This window comes from Aspergillus mulundensis, assembly GCF_003369625.1.
Source record: "Aspergillus mulundensis strain DSM 5745 chromosome Unknown scaffold_10, whole genome shotgun sequence".
Taxonomy (NCBI): domain Eukaryota; kingdom Fungi; phylum Ascomycota; class Eurotiomycetes; order Eurotiales; family Aspergillaceae; genus Aspergillus; species Aspergillus mulundensis.
Window position 1 is genome coordinate 486,755 of NW_020797898.1, and position 24,009 is coordinate 510,763.

The 24,009-nt window shown below is 51.7% G+C and overlaps 7 protein-coding genes across 7 annotated transcripts; 3 read left to right on the top strand and 4 right to left on the bottom strand.

Moving 5' to 3' along the window:
- Window positions 1-6: 6 nt before the first annotated feature.
- On the top strand, window positions 7-4,446 carry DSM5745_08572 (NACHT and WD repeat domain-containing protein; the record flags this gene model as incomplete). The annotated part of the gene is made up of 3 exons (XM_026750588.1): window positions 7-434; window positions 481-2,095; window positions 2,152-4,446. The coding sequence occupies 3 exons, from the start codon at window positions 7-9 to the stop codon at window positions 4,444-4,446; spliced, it is 4,338 nt and encodes a 1,445-aa protein (XP_026600601.1).
- A 4,525-nt stretch (window positions 4,447-8,971) lies between these two features.
- DSM5745_08573 (hydantoinase/dihydropyrimidinase family protein) lies at window positions 8,972-10,624 on the bottom strand (the record flags this gene model as incomplete). The annotated part of the gene is made up of 3 exons (XM_026750589.1): window positions 8,972-9,515; window positions 9,592-10,529; window positions 10,586-10,624. The coding sequence occupies 3 exons, from the start codon at window positions 10,622-10,624 to the stop codon at window positions 8,972-8,974; spliced, it is 1,521 nt and encodes a 506-aa protein (XP_026600602.1).
- A 272-nt stretch (window positions 10,625-10,896) lies between these two features.
- DSM5745_08574 (uncharacterized protein) lies at window positions 10,897-12,771 on the top strand (the record flags this gene model as incomplete). Its single annotated transcript, XM_026750590.1, has 1 exon — window positions 10,897-12,771. One exon carries the CDS (start codon window positions 10,897-10,899, stop codon window positions 12,769-12,771), a length of 1,875 nt encoding a protein of 624 aa, XP_026600603.1.
- A 237-nt stretch (window positions 12,772-13,008) lies between these two features.
- DSM5745_08575 (nucleobase cation symporter-1 family protein) lies at window positions 13,009-14,784 on the bottom strand (the record flags this gene model as incomplete). The annotated part of the gene is made up of 4 exons (XM_026750591.1): window positions 13,009-14,210; window positions 14,286-14,371; window positions 14,448-14,547; window positions 14,607-14,784. The coding sequence occupies 4 exons, from the start codon at window positions 14,782-14,784 to the stop codon at window positions 13,009-13,011; spliced, it is 1,566 nt and encodes a 521-aa protein (XP_026600604.1).
- A 408-nt stretch (window positions 14,785-15,192) lies between these two features.
- On the bottom strand, window positions 15,193-16,433 carry DSM5745_08576 (acyl-CoA dehydrogenase family protein; the record flags this gene model as incomplete). The annotated part of the gene is made up of 2 exons (XM_026750592.1): window positions 15,193-15,931; window positions 15,994-16,433. 2 exons carry the CDS (start codon window positions 16,431-16,433, stop codon window positions 15,193-15,195), a joined length of 1,179 nt encoding a protein of 392 aa, XP_026600605.1.
- A 2,243-nt stretch (window positions 16,434-18,676) lies between these two features.
- DSM5745_08577 (uncharacterized protein) lies at window positions 18,677-19,076 on the top strand (the record flags this gene model as incomplete). Its single annotated transcript, XM_026750593.1, has 2 exons — window positions 18,677-18,837; window positions 18,887-19,076. 2 exons carry the CDS (start codon window positions 18,677-18,679, stop codon window positions 19,074-19,076), a joined length of 351 nt encoding a protein of 116 aa, XP_026600606.1.
- A 577-nt stretch (window positions 19,077-19,653) lies between these two features.
- DSM5745_08578 (putative esterase) lies at window positions 19,654-22,611 on the bottom strand (the record flags this gene model as incomplete). The annotated part of the gene is made up of 5 exons (XM_026750594.1): window positions 19,654-20,540; window positions 20,588-20,921; window positions 20,973-21,070; window positions 21,124-22,258; window positions 22,339-22,611. The coding sequence occupies 5 exons, from the start codon at window positions 22,609-22,611 to the stop codon at window positions 19,654-19,656; spliced, it is 2,727 nt and encodes a 908-aa protein (XP_026600607.1).
- Window positions 22,612-24,009: the final 1,398 nt, after the last annotated feature.

Below are 24,009 nucleotides of genomic sequence, written 5' to 3' on the forward strand. Positions count from 1 at the left end.
GCCAATATGGAACCAGTCGGAGCGGCTGCGAGCATTATCGCCGTGATAGAACTATCAGCCAAAGTCACTACAATCCTGTTCCAGTATTCCACCGCCGTCAAAAATGCCAAGCCCGAGATTGAGCGCCTTCGAGGCGAGCTGCACAGACTCGGGACGACGCTCCAAGGTGCGCAGCGGCTGCTGAACAGTCCACGTGGCGCCCATCTCAAGACTTCCCAAGCTGTGAGCCTGAGCCTCGATGAATGCCGTTCGGAATTGGCGAGCCTGGGAGACAGGTTGGAGGAGAAGCTCGGCTCAACGTCCTCGCGTACTATGCGGAAGTTTGGTATCCGGGCTTTGAAATGGCCGTTCGAGAGTCGAGAGGTTGATCGGCTTATCGCGGGCTTCGAACGCCGGCGCGACACGTTGTTGGCGGCGCTTACCATTGACCAAGTGTATGTTTCCTGCTTATAGACAGAAGGCGGGTGCTGAAGATTGCAGTGAACAGGTTCTCGATGTTAGTCAGACTCTTGTACTTTCGAAACTCCCTGTAGTCGAGGACGCCATCTTCGATTCTCAAACGAACGAACATGACCCGCGATGCCATTCGGAAACGCGAATCGACCTCCTCCAAGAAATCTATAACTGGGTCGATGATCCATCGGGAAAGAGCATTTTCTGGCTGCAAGGAATGGCAGGCACGGGCAAGTCGACCGTGTCCAGGACTGTTGCGCAGCACTTTGCGGACAGGAAGGCGCTCGTTGGCACTTTCTTCTTCAAGCGTGGCGAAGGGGAGCGGGCCAGCGCGGCCAGGTTCGTCACGACCATCACTTCTCAACTCATTGCAATATCCCCGGCCCTCGCAGTGAGCGTCAAGGCTGCGATCGACGCAGATCCGGCGATCACTCGGAAGCCCATGGGAGATCAATTTGATCAGCTTATCCTGAAACCCCTAAGTCTTCTGAAATCTCGACCAGGCAAATCAACCACGGTCCTGCTTGTCGTCGACGCTCTTGACGAGTGTGGACGGGAAGAGGATATTAGGCGACTTGTCTATCATATGTCTCGCGGTGCTGGGTTAGACTCGGTACGCTGGAGGGCTTTTCTGACAGGCCGACCTGAGCAGGGTGTCAGGATCGGGTTCGATGCCATTCGCGGCGAATTCGAGGAAAGAGCCTTGCACCTGATACCGGAGGACGTCATCATCCACGATCTGACGGCATTCTTCATTACCGAGTTGCGAAAAATCAGCGACGACTACAATTGTCTCTGTCCTGGCGATTCCCGATTACCCCCTGACTGGCCCGGCGAGTCGGTGATCCGGGGACTGGTCCAAACGGCAATTCCTCTTTTCATCTTTGCAGCCACAGTCTGTCGGTTTATAGGAGACCGGGCATGGGCTGACCCCAAGGCGCAACTCGAGAAGATCCTGCAATACCGGGCAGCTGCTCAGCTGCGTGAACTGGACAAGCTCGACGCTACATACCTTCCGATCCTCAGCCAACTGAACTCGACAAACAAGGCAGCCCAGCAATCCCTGAATGTCGAGTTCCGCCTCATTGTAGGCTCGATTGTGATGCTAGCCGAGCCTCTTTCGGCGAACTCGCTCGCCAGTATCCTTGCCGTAGACCCAGCAGTCATTAATCGAAGATTGATGTCCCTTCACTCTGTTCTAGGAGTGCCCGACTCTCCTACCCTTCCCATCAAGATGCTCCATTTATCTTTTCGCGACTTTCTTGTGGATTCAGATAAGCGTGAAACGAATCCGCTCTGGATAGATGAGAAAGCAGCACATCGCAACCTCGCAAATGCGTGCTTCGACTTACTTTTTCCTGGCAATAACTTAAAGAAGAACATTTGCGGTCTCACCGTCCCCGGAATGGCCCGTACAGACATCCCAGACGCCGTCATCACTACCTGCCTACCTCCGCACGCCCGTTACGCGTGCCTCTACTGGGTTCATCATCTCGAGCGAAGTGATATACAGTTAAACGACCAGCACAGAACGCTTGCCTTTCTGACGCAACACCTCCTCCACTGGTTAGAAGCTCTGAGCCTCCTAGGGTGTGTCTCGGACAGCATTGCTATGATCCGGAGTCTCCAAAATCTCGTCGCAGTGAGTCCAAGCATCACCAGACGCTGTTGCAACCAATACTAATCCATTTTATTCAGCCCAGGGAAAGTGCTAAGATAGCTGCCTTCCTTCACGACGCAAAACGGTTCATTTTGAGTTTCCGGTCAATCATCGCATTGTCTCCACTGCAAGTTTACGTATCTGCCCTCGCTTTTGCACCGAGGAGAAGTCTGGTGGCGCAGACATTCAAGCCTTGCATGCTTAATTGGATTACAGTCGCTCCTGGAAACGAAGTACTGGAGTGGACGGCTCTCCGTCAAACGTTGGAGGCTACTGGGGTGGTAGTCACGGCGCTCGTGCTCTCGCCTGATGACAAGATGTTCGCTTCTGTGAGTGTTGATATGATTCAACTATGGGACACTACAACCGGCGAGGAGAAGCTCAGGAGCAAGGTTGACGGTCCAATCAGAGATCTCGCTTTCTCACCAGACAATATAATGATCGTGGCAACCTCTGCACAGGGGATAGTCACCTGCTTGGACGCGGCGACGGGCAAAGAGCTTCAAAGGTGGGAGCACCCGTCTGCAGTTGTTGCCTTCTCACCAGACTCGCAGAGGGTTGTCTGCGCCTCGCGTAACAGGCTCTGCCTTAGGAATCCCTTAACAGGGCAGGAAGAGTTATTGAAGAGTGGGCTCGGCCTCACTCCGGTAGATGTGGCATTCCTCCCGGATGGAAAGAAACTGCTGGTAGCATGGGTTGTTGAAAAGGAACCATCCATTACGGGACCAACCGTGTCAATTTTAGACATCAATTCTGGTCAGGAGGAGCGGCTGGAGCTTGGACAAGTTAAAATCGATGATTCTAGAAAACATCCCCGCCCCATGCTTACGCTCTCCACGAGCGGAACAGCTGTTGCTTGGGTTGGCCCGGATGAGGAAATCTTTCTCCGACACATAGTTCCCGATAAGAAACAGCAAAGACTCCGCGATTCGCGTCCGTCGGCCTATAAGTTGATCTTTTCGCCTGACGGAAAGCTGTTTGCCTCTATCGATGTCAATTTTGTCTCCATCTGGGACGCAACAACAGGTCAAAAGGTACAAGACCTTGATGGGCTGGGCTTTGAGAGAGTTCAATGCGTTGCTCTTTCGTCAAACAGCGGAACTCTTGCACTGGGCTATCGCAATGAGATTCAGATCTGGGACTTGGAGAAACAACAAGCCGGCCAAAGTCATGGAATCGGTTCCAGTATGTTGGTCAGAGCAGACCCACAGGACATCATTGCCGATGCTGCTACTTACCAGGAGCGTGCCCACACGAACTTTTTCACAACAGTAATCTTCTCTCCAGATGGAAGATACATAGCTTCGGCCTCCCTTGATCACCAGCATTGTCTTTGGGACGCAAGGACAGGTACCAGGATATATACATTTAGTAACCCAGATAAATCCCTGTTCACAAACCTTGTGTTTGCAGCCAACGGAAAGTCATTTGCCGCGTCGTTCGATCGAACTGTCTTGGCCTCTAATCCCGGATCAGCCCAGGAACCACGCAAGTTTGAGCATGACGGGGAGCGTTGGGTCAGCCGCATTGCCTTATCCCTGTGCGGTGGTTTTCTGGCCTCTGTATCCAGAAATATTGTTCACCTTTGGGACATGGCCAGCAGTCAGAAGATACATGAGTTCAGCCACACACATGAGGTTGTGCGGGCAGTATTCCCACCGATTGCCGCCCACACCCTTGTAACTCTAGCTTCCAACACAATCTACATGTGGGAAGACGTATCATGCACGGAGGGCCGGACCAAGTGCACCACAAAAGACATGCAAGGCGACGTCGAGGAAATCGCATTCTCAGCGGACGGCAAAGCATTCGCAGCAATATCTAGATATCCGGATGCATCTGAAAGATATATTGTCTCAGTCTGGACGATCGAGAACAATAATCTGAATGACGCGCAACTATATTTTCAAAGCGAGCCCGGCTCGTTCCGTGATGTCGCGCTCTCGTCGGACGGCAAGACAGTCGCATGTCGAGATAGAAAACGGAAGCTTCATAAGATCTACTCGTGGGACGGGCTCCGTAGCCGAATGGTTACGGTAAAGACCCCGCTGCTCTTGCATTCCTCCACCATTTCCTTTTCGCCAGACGCCCAGTTCTTGCAAACTGATTACGGACGCGTTAGTATTGATGGTTCGGAACCCCATAAAGATCTTGGATATGCCTCATTGACCGAGGATTGGGTCATGCAAGGCCGAAATAGAGTCCTGTGGATTCCTCCTGACTATCGCGAGTTTAAGAGCGTCTGCCACGGAAATTCGTTTGTTCTCTATTATTTCAATGGCCGGATGATTTTTATTAGGGTTCCCGATGACCCTGAAGGCTGTTTAGCTTAGGTGCAGATTTGATTTCTCGTAACGGCTTGCCATCTTAAGTCAGATCATGTTGACCAGGCGCTGGGAATGTATGTCAATGAGCGTGTTAGGGGATAACTGCAGATTCAATGATATACCAAGAACTTGCCAGCGGATTGCGTCTATATAGCCATTGGCTTTGATAATGTTTCCTCAGCTGGAGCATAGACCCTCATCCTGTCGTCCCACATTCTAGCTGTCAACGAGGCCATAGCTAAACGGCGAACTGCAGGTGGCTAGTCGAGCTCCATATGGTAGCTACACAGCTCCGGTAGCAGTGGGCGCCCTTGCCCAGCTCCGGCAATTATACTCCCTCCCATTTTGCACCGTATCCCGTTAGGGCTGGGGGATCCAGACCCTAAGGTCCAGCCCGCAGCTCATTTCTCTAGGTAGTGATTGAACTGATCGTTTGTGCTGCTATGGACAACACGGCAGCGGATTAACTGCCTGACTGATGGAATTGTCTAGATACCGCTAACTTTATATTTTTGTCTACTTAGCCTTGGGGCATTAACTACAACTACAACTACCAAAGTTGTGTGTAGTCCGAAGGTAAACTTTCAAGGTCTTTATGGATCTTTTTCCCACACCATACTTTGGCTCATGGCCTAGAAGTAACTGGTACAACAGGAAAGAGGTAGGTGTCAGCAACCGTTACCCTTCACTGGTTATGTTCTTGCGGGATCATATGGTGAACTGCTTCTTGATTGGACACAAAGAGAAATACATCTCCTGCACAGCCCCGCGAAGGATCTACTCCGTATGTCGGACTTAGGGCTTCTGAGAGGCTCGGCCGAGGGAGCCAAGCTTTTGTCTAAGCCGTCAGCTTATAGGGTCCCTGGGTAGCGGTGAAGATTGCAATGGCTAGAAGACTAGATTATTTTTTAAGCACCGCGTGTCAGTAGATTGGATGTACTGCTGCAGCTATACTCAGCTAAAGTTAGGTTTGAGTTTGTTATACAAGCGGTCAAAATACGTATGTGAAGTGGTGCCAGAGTAGACGCCATCACGACGATCAACCACCCATCTTGAACATTAAGGCGCCTTCGCTCCCCCCAAGCCAAGAACCCATTAGCAGGTAGTCTGATCCACGTATCACCCTGGCGTCAAATTGGCTAATACTCGTCACTTCGCTGAGCCCGACCGCCTAGGTGGCGGTCGGTCAGCCCCACCCATATAAAAATATTATCTTAATAAAAATTAATTAAACATGAAGCTATTTAGAACTTATTTTCTTAGCTAAAATAATAAATATTATAAAATAAAATAAATAAGGCTAATTTTTAGGTATTCGCGGATTAGCTATATTAATATTAAATTAATAATATAAAAACTACGCGAGAAAACACGTGTTAAACAGGCTGCCTTAATAATTAGTATTATAATAGTAAAACCTTTAAATAATAATATCTTAATAAAATAAAGCTATATAAAGTTTTTAATAGGCTTATTTTAATTCCTAATAAATAGCGCTTTATTTAGTATATTATTAGCCTTTTTTTTTATTATCTTCTTAATATTTTTAGCTAGTTTTATTTACTTAGCAGCATGCGCTTTAAATAGCTTATTAATTTATTTTTTTTTTTTTTTCTTAACATGCTTCTTTATATCTTTAATATATAAAAAGTTTGTTATTTTATTAAATTACTTTTTAAATCTAGGATTATAGCGCTTTTTTAACCTTTTAATAAGTTTTTAGTTTAGTTTTCTTTTTATTATAGTTAGGCTTTTAAATTAATAAATAACCCCTTGGATAAGGCGCTGGAGTATAAAAAACTTTAAAAGTTTAAAATACTTTTGCTTAATTAATTTAATATCGCGGCGTGTTAATTAAATAATTTTTAATATTATAAAAAAAGGTATAATTTACTAGGCTATAGGAGACCTTAAAGCCTTAAAATTAGCTATGCTTTTAATAACATGCTTATTATTTAATATTTATAAAGGCCTTTTTAAAGTTTTTAAAGTGCCTATTTTTTTTAAAATTATATTAAAATTAAATAGTTAAAGGCTAATTTTACTCTAGCCCTTTTTTATAACTCTTATAGTTAATGCCTTTATTTAAATTAACTTAATATTATTAAGAAAATAAACCTTATTATAGTTCTAGCTGCTAAAATAGCTTAGCTTATTAACATGCTTTTTATAAACCTTTTTAAGCTACTAAAAAGGGACTAAGTTAAGCAGTTAAAAAAGATAAGTTAAGTAAAATAGTAAAAAAAGTAGTAAAACTTTTTTTTTAGCTACCAGCGCAGCTAATTTATAAAAAATATAGCTTATATATTAATTAAAAATAAAAAGCTAATATACTTTTTTTAGTGTTTTTTAGTTTTTTTATAAAAATACCTAAATTATTTATAGTTAAGCTCATGGCTTATATAGCTAGTTTTACTTTTTTTAATTATGTAGTTATTAGGGAAATTAATTAAAAAAATTTAGTTTTTTAAAAACACCTGCTTAGGTAAGATTAGGAGTAAAAAAAGAAGTTAACTAGCTATAAATATATACTTAACTAATATAATAAGCTTTTGCTAAGATCTTAAATTTATAAAAAAAATATAATTAAAATAATATATAAATATAGTATTTAAAGTTCTTCCCTAGCCTATTTTAAAGCCTATTTTATTTATATTTTAAATATTTTTATTTTAAATCCCATGGGCTTTAATAATATTATAAAACTTATTAAACTAGTATAAAATAATTTTAATATTTTTTTTTACCCTTTTTTATTTTTTTAACACCCGCTTTTTTTTAAAAAACTTTAAATACTTTTTTATAAAGCGCCCGGCCTAATTCTTGCTAATTATAAATAATTAAAAGTTATTTAAATTACTAGGGTTAAAGCCAATCTAGAGAATTTTATTTATAATACCTTTAATTATTTAAAAGGTTATTAAAGCGCCTAGGTTATTTTATTTTTTAATAAAATTTAATAAAACCTTTTTTTATATATTATTTATTTATTTCCTGGCACCCTGGTATTGGGATTAAGGCCCTATATTAAAAACATGTTTTTATAAATATTAGTAATTAATATTTTATATTTTCGCGATTTTAAACAGTAAAATATTTAAATTATTTACTTTTTTTTATATATATTTAGCAAGGGCGTTTTTAATAATAAATTTATTTTTAAAATAAAGCTTTATCTTAAAAATTAGTGGAGTTATGGTAATTTAAAGTTAATAGGTTAAACCAAAATTTACAATTTTTATTAAGATAATATTTTTATATGGGTGGGGCTAACCGACCGCCACCTAGGCGGTCGGGCTCAGCAAAGTGACAAGTAGTTGACTGATGCAGAGGAGTCCGCGGAAGCGGAAAACGATGCATTTTACCTAGGCAATCCTGCAGAGGGAAGTGTGAGTTCTGTATCTACGCCTCTAAGAAGCTTCCAATTAGCCTCGGTATCGTCCATAGCAGGCTAGACCTCGCACTCCGCGGACAACAGTCATAAGTCCAGAGTATAAGAGTGCATAACTCCAGTGCTTAGATAGATAATCTGCCCAATCATGATTGTCATTGCAGACCGAGTGGGCCGCTTCTCCTTTCTTTGAGCCGGCTAGGCAGCACCATTCTCAGCCAATGACACTCAGTAAAGCACAAGTGGAGCCAGCCTTAAGGGGCTGTTGGCATCTCTTGGCATTCTGTGCTTTTTATACTGCACTGGGATGCGGTCAACACATGCAGACTGCTTTCAAGACGCCTCGCTCTGTAGCTATAGCTATAGGAGAGAGAGAATTGCAGCTACTCATAGTACTCAACAGCAATTCTCCCCTGACTATACCGTGAAAGCTTCAATTAAGGATACGGCACATGCCAATCCAACCCACAAACTATCGAACGCAAAGTGGGACAGACGCCAGTGGAACCGCATTGCAGGGCTGACGATTCCCATTATCCTTCTGCCTGGCTCCCAAAATAAAACATTTGCTCTCCCTCTCCTGTTTCCAGTTCTTCCCCAGACTCCTGTCATCCACTCTTTAACGCTCTCACAACATGTCGTACCCGCCACAAGGTCCCCCTCCCCCTGGGAATTAGTACGTCCTCCACATACCCTACCACAGGATACCTACAGCGGGTGAAGATGAGAAAGCTAATGGGATTGTCGTGCAGCTACCCCCCTCCCCAGCCCGGCTACGGCCCCCCGCCGCAGGCCTACCCTCCTCCCCAGATGCAATACCAGCAGGCGCCGCCGCCCGAGGAGAAGAAGGATCGTGGGTGTTTGACTGCGTGGTGCGTACCCGTCTCCCTATAACCTTGTATGAAAGATACGGTTGTTGATGTTGTTTCCTGGACAGTCTCATGACTCTCTGCTGCTGCTTCCTCTGCGAAGAAGCCTGCGAGTGCTGCATCGAGTGCGCCGAGTGTCTTTGTTGCGGGTGCTGATTCCATACCTCCTGTTTACGTCTACATATACCATATACCATACCATGTTCTACCGTTCAATGCATACCATCATTCAGTTCCAGTTCCAATCCATTTCAGCTTCATTATAACCTGGTTAAGTCGCATACGGATCAAACTCATTCACAAACACACCCCTCGGCCGACTCAACGTGCTCCGCCCGCGCTTCAAATACCCGCCGTCCCCCCTGACGCCCACAACGCCCGCCCCATCGCGATCATACACGACCTTGCCGCGCAATATCGTATACCGCGGCCAGTTGGTGAACTCCATGCCCTCGAACGGCGTGTAGTCGATGTCGTGGTGCAGCATGGCGTTGCTCAGCTTGAACGGCGTCATGCCTTTGCTCCCGGTCGTCTTGCCGGTCTTCTCAGCGAATGCCTCCGCCTGCTCGGGCGTCGGATACCAGATCACCAAGTCCGCGTCGTACCCCGGCGCAATCGTCCCCTTGGTATCAGAGAGCCCGTACAGCTTCGCGGGGTTTGACGCCGTCAGCTCGACGAATTTCTGCACGCTCAGTCGCCCCGTCAACACGCCCGCGCAGAAAAGCGAGGGCATGCGCGTTTCGAGACCGGGCAATCCGTTCGGGATCTGTGTGAATGTCTCCGTGCCCTTTTTCTTGCCGAGCGGGTGGTCGTATCTGATAAACACCATTAGTATTCCATCCTGTATTCTGTAGGCAATCGATTCTGAAAGTTGGTAGGTAGGGGACGTACTTCGCCGGCGCATGGTCACTACTAAACGTCGTAAACGTCCCATTCACCAGCCCATCCCACATGGCATCGAGATCCATGGCACTCTCCCGCAACGCCGGAGAGCAAACACACATCGCACCGCTGAACCCCTCGCCGCGCAACTTCTCCGCCGTGAAGAACAGGTAGTGCGGACACGTCTCCGCATGCACGGGGAGCAGCTTCGTCTGCGCGCGCCGGACATGTCCCGCTGCAACGGCGGAGCTCATGTGCACGATCAATATCGGGACGTCGGCGAGTTGCGCTAGACTGAGCGCGCGGTACGTCGCCTCGTCCTCGGCGATGTTGGGGCGGGCTAATGCGTGCGCGTATGGCTGGACATGCCCGCGCGCTTCCAGGCGTCGAGTCATCCAGTCGATCATGTCGGCGTTTTCGGCGTGGATCATCGTTGTCATTCCTAGAGACCGCGTGGTGCCCATGACGTCTAGGAGTTCGGAGTCCCGGAGGCGCATGGGCTGGTATGTCATGTATAGCTTCACACTCGAGATCCCCTCTTCTTTGACGAGGATAGGCAGTTCATTTTCCAGGATGTGCGGCGTTGGATTGGAGAGGATGAGATGGAACCCGTAGTCGCAGTGGGCGTTTCCGCGCGCGCGCCGGTGGTATTCTTCTACCACAGGGAAGAGGGACTCGTCTGTGCGTTTTTGCGACGCGAAGGCGAGGACTGTTGTTGTTCCGCCGGCGATTGCGGAGCGCGTGCCGGTTTCCCACGTATCGCCTGTTGGGCTGTTGTCTTGTTGCAGGTGGACGTGGCTGTCGACGCCGCCGGGGAGGACGTAGGCGCCGTCGGCGGAGAGGGTGGGTGCGGTTGGGAAGAGGGCGGGGAGGTTTTGGCCCAGCAGGAAGATCTTGCCGTGCGAGATGGCGATGTCGGTGTTTGGGAGGGTGTCTGAGGCTGTTGCCTGTGTCTTTGTTAGAAGTTGCTGCAGCTCTTATGGTGGGTGGGGGGGAGATGTACGATGGTCGCGTTTGTGATGATGAGCTCGATGTCGGCCATTTTGGATGCTTGCCGTGGGAACAGGATGCGGGAATGGGATCAAGTTCACTGTATTATCTAAATACTTACAGGCCGATCTCGCATTATGCCTATCTCCAACCCATCTGCCTCCATCCCCACCGTCTCTACTCCAACGGCGATGATAAGATAGACCGATAGGCCCCTCTCCCCGACCGGATATTTCTCCGCGCATCCCAGTTAAATACTTATCAAGAGCATTAACACTAATGCCGTATTCCCATCACTGACCGAGTATCATCAGACCCCTCAGCATGGCCCGAACCGTCCGCCTCGCCGCCGCCCAAATGGGCACGACCAACAAATGGGACTCGCGCGCCGACACTCTGCAGCGCATGATAACGCTCCTCCACGACGCCGCAAGCCGCGGCGCGCAAATCGTCCTCTTCCCCGAAATCGCCTTCACCACCTTCTTCCCGCGGTACCTGATCACCGACGAGACCGAGCTAGCGTCGTGGTTCGAACACGGCGACATCCGCAGCGCGCCCAACACAAAGGCGCTCTTCGACGCTGCGTCAGAACTGGCCGTCGACATTGTAGTCGGCTTCGCAGAGGCCACGGTAACCGGAGACCACTATAACAGCTGCGTGTACTACCACGCCCAAAGCGGCGATATCCTCGCGCGGTACCGCAAGATCCACCTCCCCGGGGACTTTGAGCCGCTCCCTGACCCGGAGGCCGTGAATCAGCTGGAGAAGAGGTACTTTCTCCCCGGGGACTTGGGGTACAAGGCGTTCCGGGTACCGGGACTTATTTCGGACCCGAATACGCCGGATGCAGAGGGACGGGTCCGCGGGGACCCGATCGTGGGCCTGATGATCTGCAATGACCGCCGCTGGGCCGAGAGCTGGCGGTGTTACGGGCTGCAGGGCGCAGAGATAATTCTCTGTGGGTACAACACGAACGGGTTCGCGCCGCAGTTCTGGGGCCAGAAGGGCGATATGACGCGCGAGGAGGCGGAGGCGTTCTCGCTGTTCCACCATAAGCTGGTTATGCAGGCTCATTCGTACACGAATGCGGTCTTTTCTGTGGCTTCTGCGCGCTGCGGCAATGATGATGGGATGTACCCGCTTATTGGGGGGAGTATGATTGTTGATCCGGAAGGACGGATTCTGGCGGAGGGACGGACGGTGGAGGATGAGGTTGTTATTGCCGACTGCGATCTGGATCTTTGTCTGCCTGGGCGGAAACGCACGTTTGATTTTGGGCGGCATCGACGGGTCGAGCATTATGGGTTGCTGGTTGAGAGGGCGGGGGTTGTTGAGCCGCCTCTTCTCACTTCTGGTGAAAAGACAGGTGGGCTGAAGGAGACCGTTCCTGTTCTCCCTGTTGAAAAGGAGAAGGTAGAGGCAACGGCCAACATCATCAAAGGGGATGCTGGACCAGGCAAGAAACACCGCATCCTCCTCATCAACCCCAACGCCACAGCGTCCATGACATCCAAGTGTCTCGAGATGGTTGCGCCAACCTTACCACCCGACATCCAAGTCGACGGCTTCACAGCGCCGCACCCAGCCCCAACCGCAATCGAAGGCAGTCTTGACGCCGTCCTCTCCACCGCCGCCGCCGTCCGCGCCCTCATCCCCATCGCCGAGACCTACGACGCCTTCCTGGTCGCCTGCTACAGCGAGCACCCGCTCATCAAGGCCCTGCGCGAAGAACTCTCCGCCCCGGTGGTAGGCATCATGGAGGCATCCCTCTTCGCGGCAAGAACACTAGGCGGGCGCTTCGGCATCGTCGTGACCTCGTCGCGCTCGGCTGTCTTGCATACCGATAGTATCCGGAACTACGGGCTGGATGGGTTTAGCGTTGGCGTTGAGAGTTGCGGGCTTGGTGTGCTTGGGCTGGAACGGAAGGGGGAGAGGGAGGTGCTGGATGCGATGTGTGGTGCGGCGAGGAGGCTTGTTGGGCGGGGGGCGGATGTGATTACGCTGGGGTGCGCGGGGATGACGAAGCTGAAGGAGGCGGTTGAGGGGGAGGTTGGGCCGGATGTCCAGGTTGTTGATGGGGTTGTTGCGGGCGTGCATCATCTTGTTGGGTTGTTGAGGATGGGGGGACGGACGGCGAAGAGGGGCGTTTATGCCAGTTCGAGGGTGACGAGGGAGGGGAGGGGGCAGACTTACCTGTAGTTTATAGAGTTAAACTTCTTGTAAATACTATTTTTCTGGGACTCTTTATCTCCAGAGTATGCATCCACAGGACTGCATGCATCTTGACCTCGGGCCTACCAACGTCTTAGCCCTAATATCTAAATACCAGTAACTTTCTAAACACTGAATGACCGACTAGCATCGATGAGCTTTGATGATGAAAGTATAAGTATAATAAATCAACTAACCCTCCCTACATAATTGCAAGATAACAGATTACTTCTTCGGCTCAACCCCCTCCTCAACCCTAACATCGCCATCCTCCAAGCCCTCCAGCACACTCACCACCTTCTCATCAACCTCAAACGGCCAAACCAAAAACAAAACATAATACACAACCCCCGAAACAACAATCGCCACCAGCCAACTCAAACTATACAAATAGCTCGCCCCCTTCGGCACCCCCTTCTGCCCCGTAACCGCCGCAAGACCCGGCATATTCGGCGCAATCCCACAAACAAACGCAACCATCGCCCGAACATTCACCCCGTGCCAGAAATAATGCGTTCCCTTCGCCTCATACAAACTCCTCAACCTCATCCGTCTCCCCCTACAAACCCAATAATCCACCACAATAACCCCCGCAATCGCCCCAAGAAACAAACTATACCCACCCAAAAACGCCGAAAAACTCGCCGCGCTGTTCTGGATATACCACGGCATACTGAGGATACTCAGCAGCGCACAAATATACGCGCCCCGCCGCGTGTCAATGTACCGCGGGAACCAAAGGGCCAAATCATTGCTGAAACTCACGCTGTTCGCACTGATATTCGTCCCGATTGCCGCGAGGGACCAGCAGAACGCCGCGAAGAATTGAGCCGCCCGGTTCTCCCACAACACGGCGACTTCGAGCGGGTTCCACGTCTGCACGCCGTAGATGACTTCGCTGGCGGAGGAGACTGTGGCCCCGAGGACGCCGCATAGCGACACGAGAATTACGAGGCCTACGGCCTGTGTCCAGAATACCTCGCGTGGCTTTTTCGCGTAACGCGTGAAATCGGGCATGTTGAGCGCGAGTGTTGCCTTCGGTCCGATTGCCGACGTAACGCACTGCAGGAAGACGACGGCCACCGGTGTCCCGTCGGCGATGTGTGAGGGTTTCGAGAAGACAGGCCCGAAGCCGTTGGCTGCCTTCACGGCCCAGGCGAAGAGGACGATGCCGAAGATGGGCATGATGGCTGTCTTGACTATAAAGAGGTATCTGAGTTTGGAGACTTTCAGCCAGAGGAGTGGTGCCTGTAGTAGGATCGCGAGGAAGAAGCACAGCAGCTCGGAGGAGGTGATGGGCCCGTTGGCGGGCAGTTTGTTGGGCATGTGCTTGAAGGACGGCCAGATTGCGGAGATCATTGTGGACACGCATTGGCCGGTTTGGTAGGTCTGCGTGCCGAACCAGATTATGGCGACGATGCCGCGGACTATCAGTATCTATGGGTTAGCACATCACTGGAGGGCTTGGGATGTGGTTTGGTGGGTGGGGGGCTGGGGCGCACCGAAGACAGCGAAGTAGCTCCCCTTCATGCCGAAGCTGGCGCGCGTGTAGATGGGGAAGTTGATGCCGAAGATGGCGCCGACGTAGCTGTTGTCAACCTGCATTAGCCGCCGTCGTTCGTACGGTCTCTCCCATTTGATTTGGAGGTGGAGGTTAGACATACCCATCCAGCATGGCCGGAATACAAACAAGGACATGCCCAACCACGACCGCCGCAATGGCCATCGGCGCACTGAGCCCTTTACTGACCGAACTAGAGGTTACTGCTCCCGTTAGCTAATCCCCTCAGCGAACAAGTTAGTTAAGGTTGATGGTTGCGCACCCTGGTACATGCTAATGCTGAACGCCTCGGCAACCCAGAACCCCAGCAGCGACGGCCACCGCCACGTCCGCTTCGGGCTGTCGAGTGGAATCGGGTCGAGGTCTTTGTTCGAGGCGACGCCTTCGACGGCGAGGTTGGCGTCGCCTTGTTTCACCTGCAGGCGTTCGCGGAGGCCCATGGCTGCGGTGCGTTGCAAGCTTGTCTTGATGGGTCGTGCAAATGGATAGATTGATGCAATGCATGATGGATGAGGGCTCGAGGAGGTAAAACTAAAACCATTCCGTTATCATCTGGCGTGTCATTGATAAGTGGCGGCCGACTTATCTTTATCTGTTGGAGATGGACTGATACTGTATGGGGCTAGTGACGGCGAGATAGCAGGATGGATGATAACTCGCTGATACGCACACGCTTTACTAGATAGGGTTAATCAACTGAGACTCCTTAATGATAAGATAGAACTGTATAAACGTGGCGACCACGTTTTCCGGGGTGGCCGGAAAAGACCCGACAAGACTCTATGGAGCTGTTCGAATGAAGATATCCAACCAACGCGATAAAGTACATCAAACGAAAAGGTGCAAGGCTACATCTTCGCCCTCCCCAACTTCCCCTCCTCCGCCTTAAACAGCTTCACCAGCTGCCGAATCGACAAATCCAACAGCACATCCTCCGAGCCCCCGGGGATCCTCGCACCAGGCACATCCCGCAGTATCGCCTCGACCAGCTCGCCTTGCCCCTGCCTCGTGAACCCAGCACCCCCAAACAGCAGCACCGCCGTCTGCGCACACTCATTCAACACCATCGCGCCCTTCGCCTTCGCCAGCGCCGTAATCCCCCCGAGCTGCCGATCCGTCTCCTCCTTCCGCAGATGCACCATCTGGTACAGCAGCTGCTCGACAAACGCCCACATCGTCTCGAGCTCGGCCCCTGCCTTCGCGAGCCGGTGGCGGACAACAGGCTGGTCCATGAGCGTTTTCCCAAACGCCTCGCGTTTCATGCAGTAGGCGAATGCGGTGGAGAGCGCGACGCGCGCTTGCCGCGTTACGCCGACGGCGATGGTAAGGCGCTCGTGGTTGAAGTTGTTCATGATCATTTTCATGCCGTCGCCTTCGGCGCCGATCAGGTTCTCAACGGGCACTTTGACGTCGTCCAGCTCGATGTATGTTGTTCCGCCGGTGATCTGGCCGGCGACTTTGAGGCGCTGCATTGTCACGCCGGGATACCCCTTCAATGGCACGACGAGGAGGGACAGACCCCCTGCGCCGGGGCCGCCCGTCCGCACGGCCATCGTGCTATAGTCCGACCAGATGCCGTTGGTGATCCTGCAGCGTACATCAGCATTGCCATTGCCATTGCGTTGTGGTGAGTAGGTAAGTAGACGCACCACTTCTTATTCCCATTCACGATATAAAACCTCCCATCCGCGCTCTTCGTCGCCGTCGTCGTAATCCCCGCAACGTCACTGCCCGCATCCGGCTCCGTGATCGCAATGCAATTCCGCTTCCGTCCCGTCAGAAGATCTGGCAGGAACTTCTCCTGCAGTTTCTCGCTGCCATACTTGATGATCGGCGGCGTGCCGAACGCAAACCCCGCCGTCAGCGACCCGCTCGGCCCGCTCAGCCCAGACCGCGCCATCTCGTCGCAGTAGATGCCCGTGTGCAGGTAGTCCCATTCTTCGACTTTCACGCCGAGGATCTCGTGGATGTTTAGCCGCTTCAGCCAGGATACGGGCAGGGGGGCGGGGAGGTTGGGGAGGAGCATGTTGTGGGCGTTGAAGGTGGCGAAGACGTGCGAGGGGACGGTGCCGGCTTTTTCCCACTCCATTGCGTGCTGGTGCAGGTGTTCGTGTAGGAAGGACCGGCAGGCTTTTTGGAATGAGCGGTGCGAGGGGGTGTAGTAGGGGGATGGGAGGCCCCGGAGGTAGGGGGGTTCGGCGAAGGGGATGGGGGATATGTCGGCCATGCTGTTGTCTGAATGGAGATGGATGGGTGTGGTGGGGAGAGTGTGATGGAGTGAAGTGTGTAATTGGTGTTGATATATGGAGAGAATGAGGTCCAGATCCCCGCATCCCCATGGGCCGAGGCTGGCGGTCCGAGGCAAGAGGCGGGGATGACTAATTCTGGCCATCACCTTCCCTGTTGGGAATTAATCATGGGACACTATACCCTTTTAGGGGCTATGGCGCCGACCGATGCATACTTTGCTGTCTTTATATGTAATCCGCGTTTTCACTATATAGATTCAAACTCGAAGTGCAGTTGACTTGTATGCTACTAAGGCATGTTTGTGAATCTAATCAACTCAGACTACCAGGCATTGTCACTTGAATTCCAACCCGTCGAGCACATGAGACTCCGATGCTTAAGCCGGGCCGTCCCTCGGATTCTCGGCTTCGGCGCCTTCAAGGGCCTTGGGTCTCGGTCTCAGTATTGTTTTAACGCGTTGGATCCCACATTCTGGTATAATCGAACAATTATATTCTGATTCTGGGATGAACTGAGTCTAGGATGTCGGAAGCTGTTGTATAGGCAGACAAATGTGGCCTGTTGCAAGAACATATATTTCTCCTTTACTATAATTCCGGCAAGGATTATGATACGTGAGTGATATATTCAAAAATGAGCGTAATCGAGACCAGAGCGATAGTCACACTCGTGATTAATATTCAGATTGACTGTCGTAGGCGTTTAAGTATAATCTACCTAGTTCCTTGGGTACAACCTGAAGTCTCATCCCGCCGCTCTTGATGCAATATGTTTCTAGCAAAGTAGGTCCCGCATCATCCCAGTCACACGGCACTGAGATTCCGGATCAAGCCCCAATATATTCACAATTTTACAGGCCCAGATTAAATGAGCCGAGAAGCTGTGAAGGCGCACAGCACACATGCAGCGCAGCTCACCTCTGCTGCAACCACATGACATAACACCAACCGACAAAAAAAGCCAGTTGGGAGGCAAACATGACAGTATGTACCTGAAAATCACACGTTTCCTTGGGGCATCCAAAGTACCGGGTGCATGCTTGGTAGTAGAGGAACCAGAAGGCGAAGACGCCGAGCACGCATCTGTTGCGCCGTCAGGACAAACTACTAACTTGAAATATGGGGCTGGACGCGTACTGCCAAAGATGGTGGTGTATCGGGCGGTAGATTCGTTGGATGTAAAAGTTATTGGGGTGGAGGTCGAAGATCGTGACTTGGGGTTTGGGAGCGGTGGTGGATTCAGCGAAAGGGACGTTTTCTGGATCTTTGGCTTTGGTGGAGGGTGCTTTCGACATGATAGAAGCTTGAGGTCAAATGTGTTTTGGCAGCAAAAGTGATCTAGTGAGCAATATAGGCAGGTAATGTATGGTAGCCTTGAAAAACGAGTTTCTGATTAGATAGGTTGGAATAGAAAAATGACGGGGGATGATGCACAAAAGATCAAAACCGCAATGAGTCTGGGGACCGAGATTTGAGTCTTTTGAAGTGGATCACCCCGGGTCCTAAATGTACTTATCCCGGTGGCTGTGCTGAGTGCTACTCGAGTTCTCAAACCAATAATGGTGCAAGCACGGAGCGCTTGGACAAAGTATGTGGCGCAGGAGCGTCTCCTATCCAGGGCAGGCTAGGTACGTAACCGTACTCCCGGCTCACGAGGGTTCATCCCAAGTCTTGTTCAAACTTCAAAGCCTAAAGGCACGGTCGCGGCCGCGGATCGACAATCGATCTCGGTCCCGTAGGTAGGGCTGAAGGAACCCGTGGCAGTGATACCTATACTGCAACAAGGCCAGATCTCTGGACACGGTGGCTTTACGCAGAAGGCACTTGCTCAGACAGATCCCATATCTCGGAAGAATCTCCGCGAGGGCGTGACAGGCAGCAGTCAATCAAACGGGCAAAAAAGCCGCGGAGTTGCCCGATCATTCCCTGGCTGGCTCGGGTCTAAGTGGAGACGATCAGGCTCAGGGGCTCAGCCTCCTCGCTACGAGGGGCCCGCTATCAATAAGTTAGTCATCGCACAGGCCGACAGTACAAGAACCCATAGGACCCTGGCAGCTAGACCAATATCAAGGAGCATCCCGTCATGGATAACGCCCAGGAGAAGCCAACGTACCAACAGCTTCCACCGAAACACGCCATGGATAAGCCCACAGACATGGCAGACCACCCACTAGCAAAGAGCACCCCTGTGACCAGTGGAAAGGTCGTCAGATACATACGGACAATCGGCTCAAGCTCCATGTTGTAGGTATGCCATTTTCCCATGCATATCGGCAACTAACATTGCTGCTAGCTTCGCAATCTTCAACCAAGGCGCCTCCTTCGCAGAGGAAGCTTGCAAGAGATATGGCGCACCAGACTGCGCAAAGTATCTCAGGTACTTTTGTCACCTTGTGAATCTTACCGCGCTCCTGGTCATCACGACAAGGTGGATCTGGGGGAAGATATCGCAGCGGAAGCAGCAGGGCCTTATGCAAACTTAAACAATCTATCTCTGGACTTTTTTGGATATTAAAGCACGACGAGCGGTTGTCTACCATGATTTTGTTGTTATTCTCGAGAATTGGTGTGATGTAACAGGGGACCAGGGGGGTGATCCACACCTCTGGAGATATCAAAGACCGACAACACAGAATGTTAAATCAGCTCCTTCGTTTTAAGGAGCCGAGCAGCGACCAGATCTTCCCATGACTTGCCGCGACCTTAATCGGATTGATTCAGGGCAGGGGGTCTTCTCTGGATAGCATCCCACACAACACTCAATCCAACTGCAAGATCGAGGCCAGGATATGCAATGATGGTAATCCTATGCAGTTCTTTTGGCTGTCAATAGCATTTGTATGAAAAGAGCCATAGATAACTAGCTGGTTGAAGAAATAAGATTGTTTTGACAGCTACCAGGCAAACAGGAGCATTGGGCGAACTGGAGCACTTAGCCCTAACCAACTCTCCTGCAAGCCCAAAGACCTCAACACACAAACCAACGTGAACCACAACATATTCTCCCAACACTCAACCTCGTTCAAGTATGGTAAACTCCCACCAGTACCCAATATCCATCTAAGGCAACTCCGGCAACCCCGGATCAACCAGCGCCCCATCATCCCCTTCATGATCCTTCAGCACCCCCTCGCCACACCCACTATACCACGTCTCCGCCGTATTCTCCATCGAGTGCGTCACCGCATGGATATCCGCATACCCATCGCCATTCAGATCCGGATAATACACACAGCTCCCCGCGACCTTCCCCTCAAACGCCAACCCCGCATTCTCCCACCAGAAACTCGACCCGCCCACCTCCCTCAGCCCCCGGTTATACCACACCGTCCCGTCGCCGTTGAACTTGTTCGTGTGGATGAGGTCCGCACGCCCGTCGCCGTTGACGTCCGCCCACACCAGGTTCGCGCGGTCTTTGCCTTCCGCGAATTTAATTTGCGTGTGCTGAGTGAAGGTGTTGGCGCCGTCCTGCGTGTACCCCCATGTCCGTCCATCGCGTTCAACGCACAGGTAATCCGCGCGTCCGTTCCCCGTGATATCGGCGATGTGCACGGGGCGGTCGAAGAAGCCCACCCCGCGTGTCTCGGGGCATGAGAGAGCGGGCGCGGGAGTGGCGTCGTACTCCCAGTCAAAGGCGCCGGTCTCCTTAATACGGTTGCGGAAGAGGTGCGGCTTGTTGCCGCTGTCCGGGTCCGTCCAGATGATGTCGCACGCGCCGTCGCCGTCCCAGTCGGCGAGGTGCAGGTCGCGTCTGTCCAGGTCCCTGCCTATGGGGAGGGAGGACGGGTCGAAGATCACGTAGTTGGCGTCCCAGTAGCTTTCGTCGTTGGTGATGTTGACTAGGCCCTTGTTTGGGTAGATGCGCATGTCGCCTTTTGAGAGGATCCAGATGTAGTCCATGCGCCCGTCCGAGTGGCCCATCATGTTGCAGTAGCGGTTGCCGTCGGCTGGGGTTGGGTTAGTTGGGATGATTGAGAAGGGGCTGTGTGCGTACCTTTGATCTTTGTCCCCCCTGCGCCGATGTTCTTCCACACGTGCATGTTGAATGAGGATCCGGCCTTTTCGATAAAGATATAGTCGAGCCGACCAAGGAGCCCGAAGTCCTGCGGCTCGCCGTACACTCGTGCGAAGTGGACGCGGTGTCGAAGCCCTGAGCTCCCAAATCCACCCATGCCAGAATGCGTTGGCCCGGAGCTGGCGCCCTTGCGGTATCCTTGTCTCCAGACAATGTTCAGGCCGTCACCTTCTTCGCCTTTCTGGCAGCTGCGCGCGTTGGTGTAGGTTGTGGTTTGTCCGACGTCGTCTACCCACAGCCAGTCGTCTCGGCCCTGAACAACCATTAGCCAGATCATTGAAGGAATAGGTGGTGATTGATTTACATCACCGTTTATATCCTCGAACCGCACGCCTGCGATATCGCCCATGCCCTTGCCCGTGAACCGAACCCCGAGGGCCTGCCAGTATGCCGGCATATCATCTGAGCACGTTAGATTGATAATTAGCCTGAAAGGAAGCCAGAGCAGGCCTCACCAATCCAGCCATTCCGCCAGCAGCTTATATCTCCGCTGCCGGCAACAACGCAGTAGTCGGCCCTGCCGTCGCCGTCAACATCCGCAAGTCGCACATTCGCCTGATCGTATCCTTCCCTGTCCTTCCATTTCCCTTTATAGGTGAAGGACGGAGGATTGCTATCGGAGCCATCGTGATTGTTGATACTCGCATACGCAGTGCCGTCCTTCGCGATGCAGATGAAGTCGTCATAGCCGTCGCCTGCAAAGGTGAATGTTAGCGAAGCCAGATGAGAGAAGGCCTTCTCACCATTAATATCAACAAAATGCACACCAGCCGGATTACAATTGTCCGCAACAGACATCGACCCAGCGGACTCAAACGCCCCTTGCCCATTGTTCCGATAGACTTCATACCGCACCGCCCCATCAAGAAGAGCCCAAACCAGCAGATCATCCCAATCAGGCGAAAACATCCGTCCAAAGAAAAACCGATCGTAATCATCAAGATCCACACGCCCAGAATCCGCCACCGAAACACTAAACACAACCCCCCTCGCCTCACTATCATGGTAGTAAATCCCATCCTCCTCGCCGCTCCCCCGCTGCGTCAACCCACCAGCATAGATCCCATCGCCGTAAACCTTCTCGCAAACCCCGGTATCCCCGTCACCGAGGGCAGCAGGTGCAGGAATGAGATTCTCCCCCGCAGCGCCCCGAATCGCCTCGTACCACACCCGCGCCATCTTCGCGTACCCCGCGTCATTCGGATGCGTGTCGTCGGAGAAATCACTCGGGTAGTCGAGAAAGGAAGGATCAGCGTTCATCTCCGCCAGCACGATGAATCTCCCTTCGCTGCGCATGGCGGTGACGAGATCGCGGTACTGCGCGTTCACGGCCGGCGTGTTAGCCGCGATGTTCGCGTTGCCGGAGGGGAGGAGCGTCGAGAGGATGATCAGCGTCTTTGCCATATCCGGCGCGGAGAGGAGATCGGTAATTAGCGATCTCATTCGTTGTCCGGCGCCGGGGATGTCGATTGCTCGGTTGCAGTCGTTTGTGCCGGCGTTGATGAGCACGATGTTGGGCTTGTAGATGTAGGAGTGCTGCGAGGCGGCGTGGACTTCGCTTATTAGGTCGCCCGAGTGGGCTTCCACGTCCTAGGGCTCGTTTAGATATGGTACATATGAACTGGGGCAACGGGGATTGGGCTGGGTGTGCATTTGGATGGGGGGCGTACGTTATCTTCCATCTCGCCGTTGCTCTTGCTCCCGACCATGTTGACTTCCCAGCCGGAGAACCGCAGTTGCGAGCGCAGGGGGCCTCTGTATCCGTTTCCGGTTGTGGACCCCATGCCCCAGGTTATTGAGGCGCCGAGGGGGAGGATGCGGAGGGGGACGGTGGGGGATTGGCGGAGTTGCAGGTCATGTTCATGGGGGACGGCTCGAGCGGATACAGATTGAGAGAGAAAGGTGATGAGCACGGGTATATAAACACACCATATGGGAAACATCTTGACGGGTTGGTTGTACGACCTTGTCGGAGCTTGAGGGATGATAATGATACAGAGAGCTGGGTACCTGGATGGCTTCCCCTTTATACCCCTGAGGGATGTAAGTATGGCAGAGCAGAGTCCTCGAGGGGCATGCTCGAAACTGCCACTTGTCCGGTCACAGTCTGCTTCCGGGTCTAGACAGGGATAGCTGGTCAGTGTAGGTTGTTCCATGTGATTGTCACACCGTCCCGAAGCGGGCATCTCTACTATAGGGGCAGGCTACTGCGAGGCTATCACCAACATGTCTGAGATGTACTTCCCTTGTATGGATATACCCCCGACAGCAATGTCAACGCTAGAGATGTGATGTACCTGCAGCATCAGTGCGTCGATACTTGCGAGTACTACCCTACACCCTCTGTTGGATTAAGGGACGATGTTACTGGGCAAAGACAGACGGCCAAGGTCCGTGACTCAATCTGGCAAGTCGAGCATGGATGTGAGCGAGAGGCTTCAGGATACAGCTCCAGGCTTCGGGCTCGCAAGGTCTACCAACTTCGAAAAGGACGGCCGTCTGCCCGACGCTAGATGGAAGTTGGAGTAAGACCTGACTACTGGAGACCGAAACTGCTCATGGCCAAAGCAGGACAGGGATGTTGGTCGGATGGCTGCGCAATCGGGGTTCTGCGTGCTCTCGTCCTCGAGTCATAGGGTTTGCTCTGGATATCACAAGCACAGCCCCCAGCTTGAGGACTGGGGCTAACAACAACCCGTGCCCTGGACCCTTGCATTCTGTATCTACAAGATGCCTGTCAATAATCGAGTCATGCGAGAAATACGTTCGCTGTGACGGGTGTCTACCTAGGTAGATATGCCTCAGCCCAATCCAGTCCATGCGCGGTACACCTCAGAACCCAAGATGTGAGCCGGATAAAATGAGTCATTCTGAACTGTATATCATAAAGTGCACCATAACCACTATGGCTTCATCAAACAACAACCGCACAGCAACTTCAGAACTGCAGGACAAGTGTGGTCCTCCAACTCGCACGCAGTATCTAGGTAGCGTACTTAGTGGACCGAGCCTGACACCTCCTAGGGTTACATCCAATCTATAGTCCTCGAGTCATGGTCTCGTGTAGACATTCTCTGTAAATTGTCCGCGTTGGCCAGGAACCCAATCTCATTGGTTTGGCCGCATCCTGGTCCCTGGTGCCTGATCAGCCGACAGGACCGCCAGGCACGGGCGGGCAAATGATCTAGGGCCTGGATAGTACACAAGGTGCGCTGCGCTAGCCTAGAGAGGGATGGTATGGCATATAGCACCTTACTTGGTGAGGTGAGTTGGGGCTCAGCTTTGCCCGGGCGCCCGGGCGTGCGGCTCGGACCGGGGGAGAGCGTAGTCCCAACGCCAAC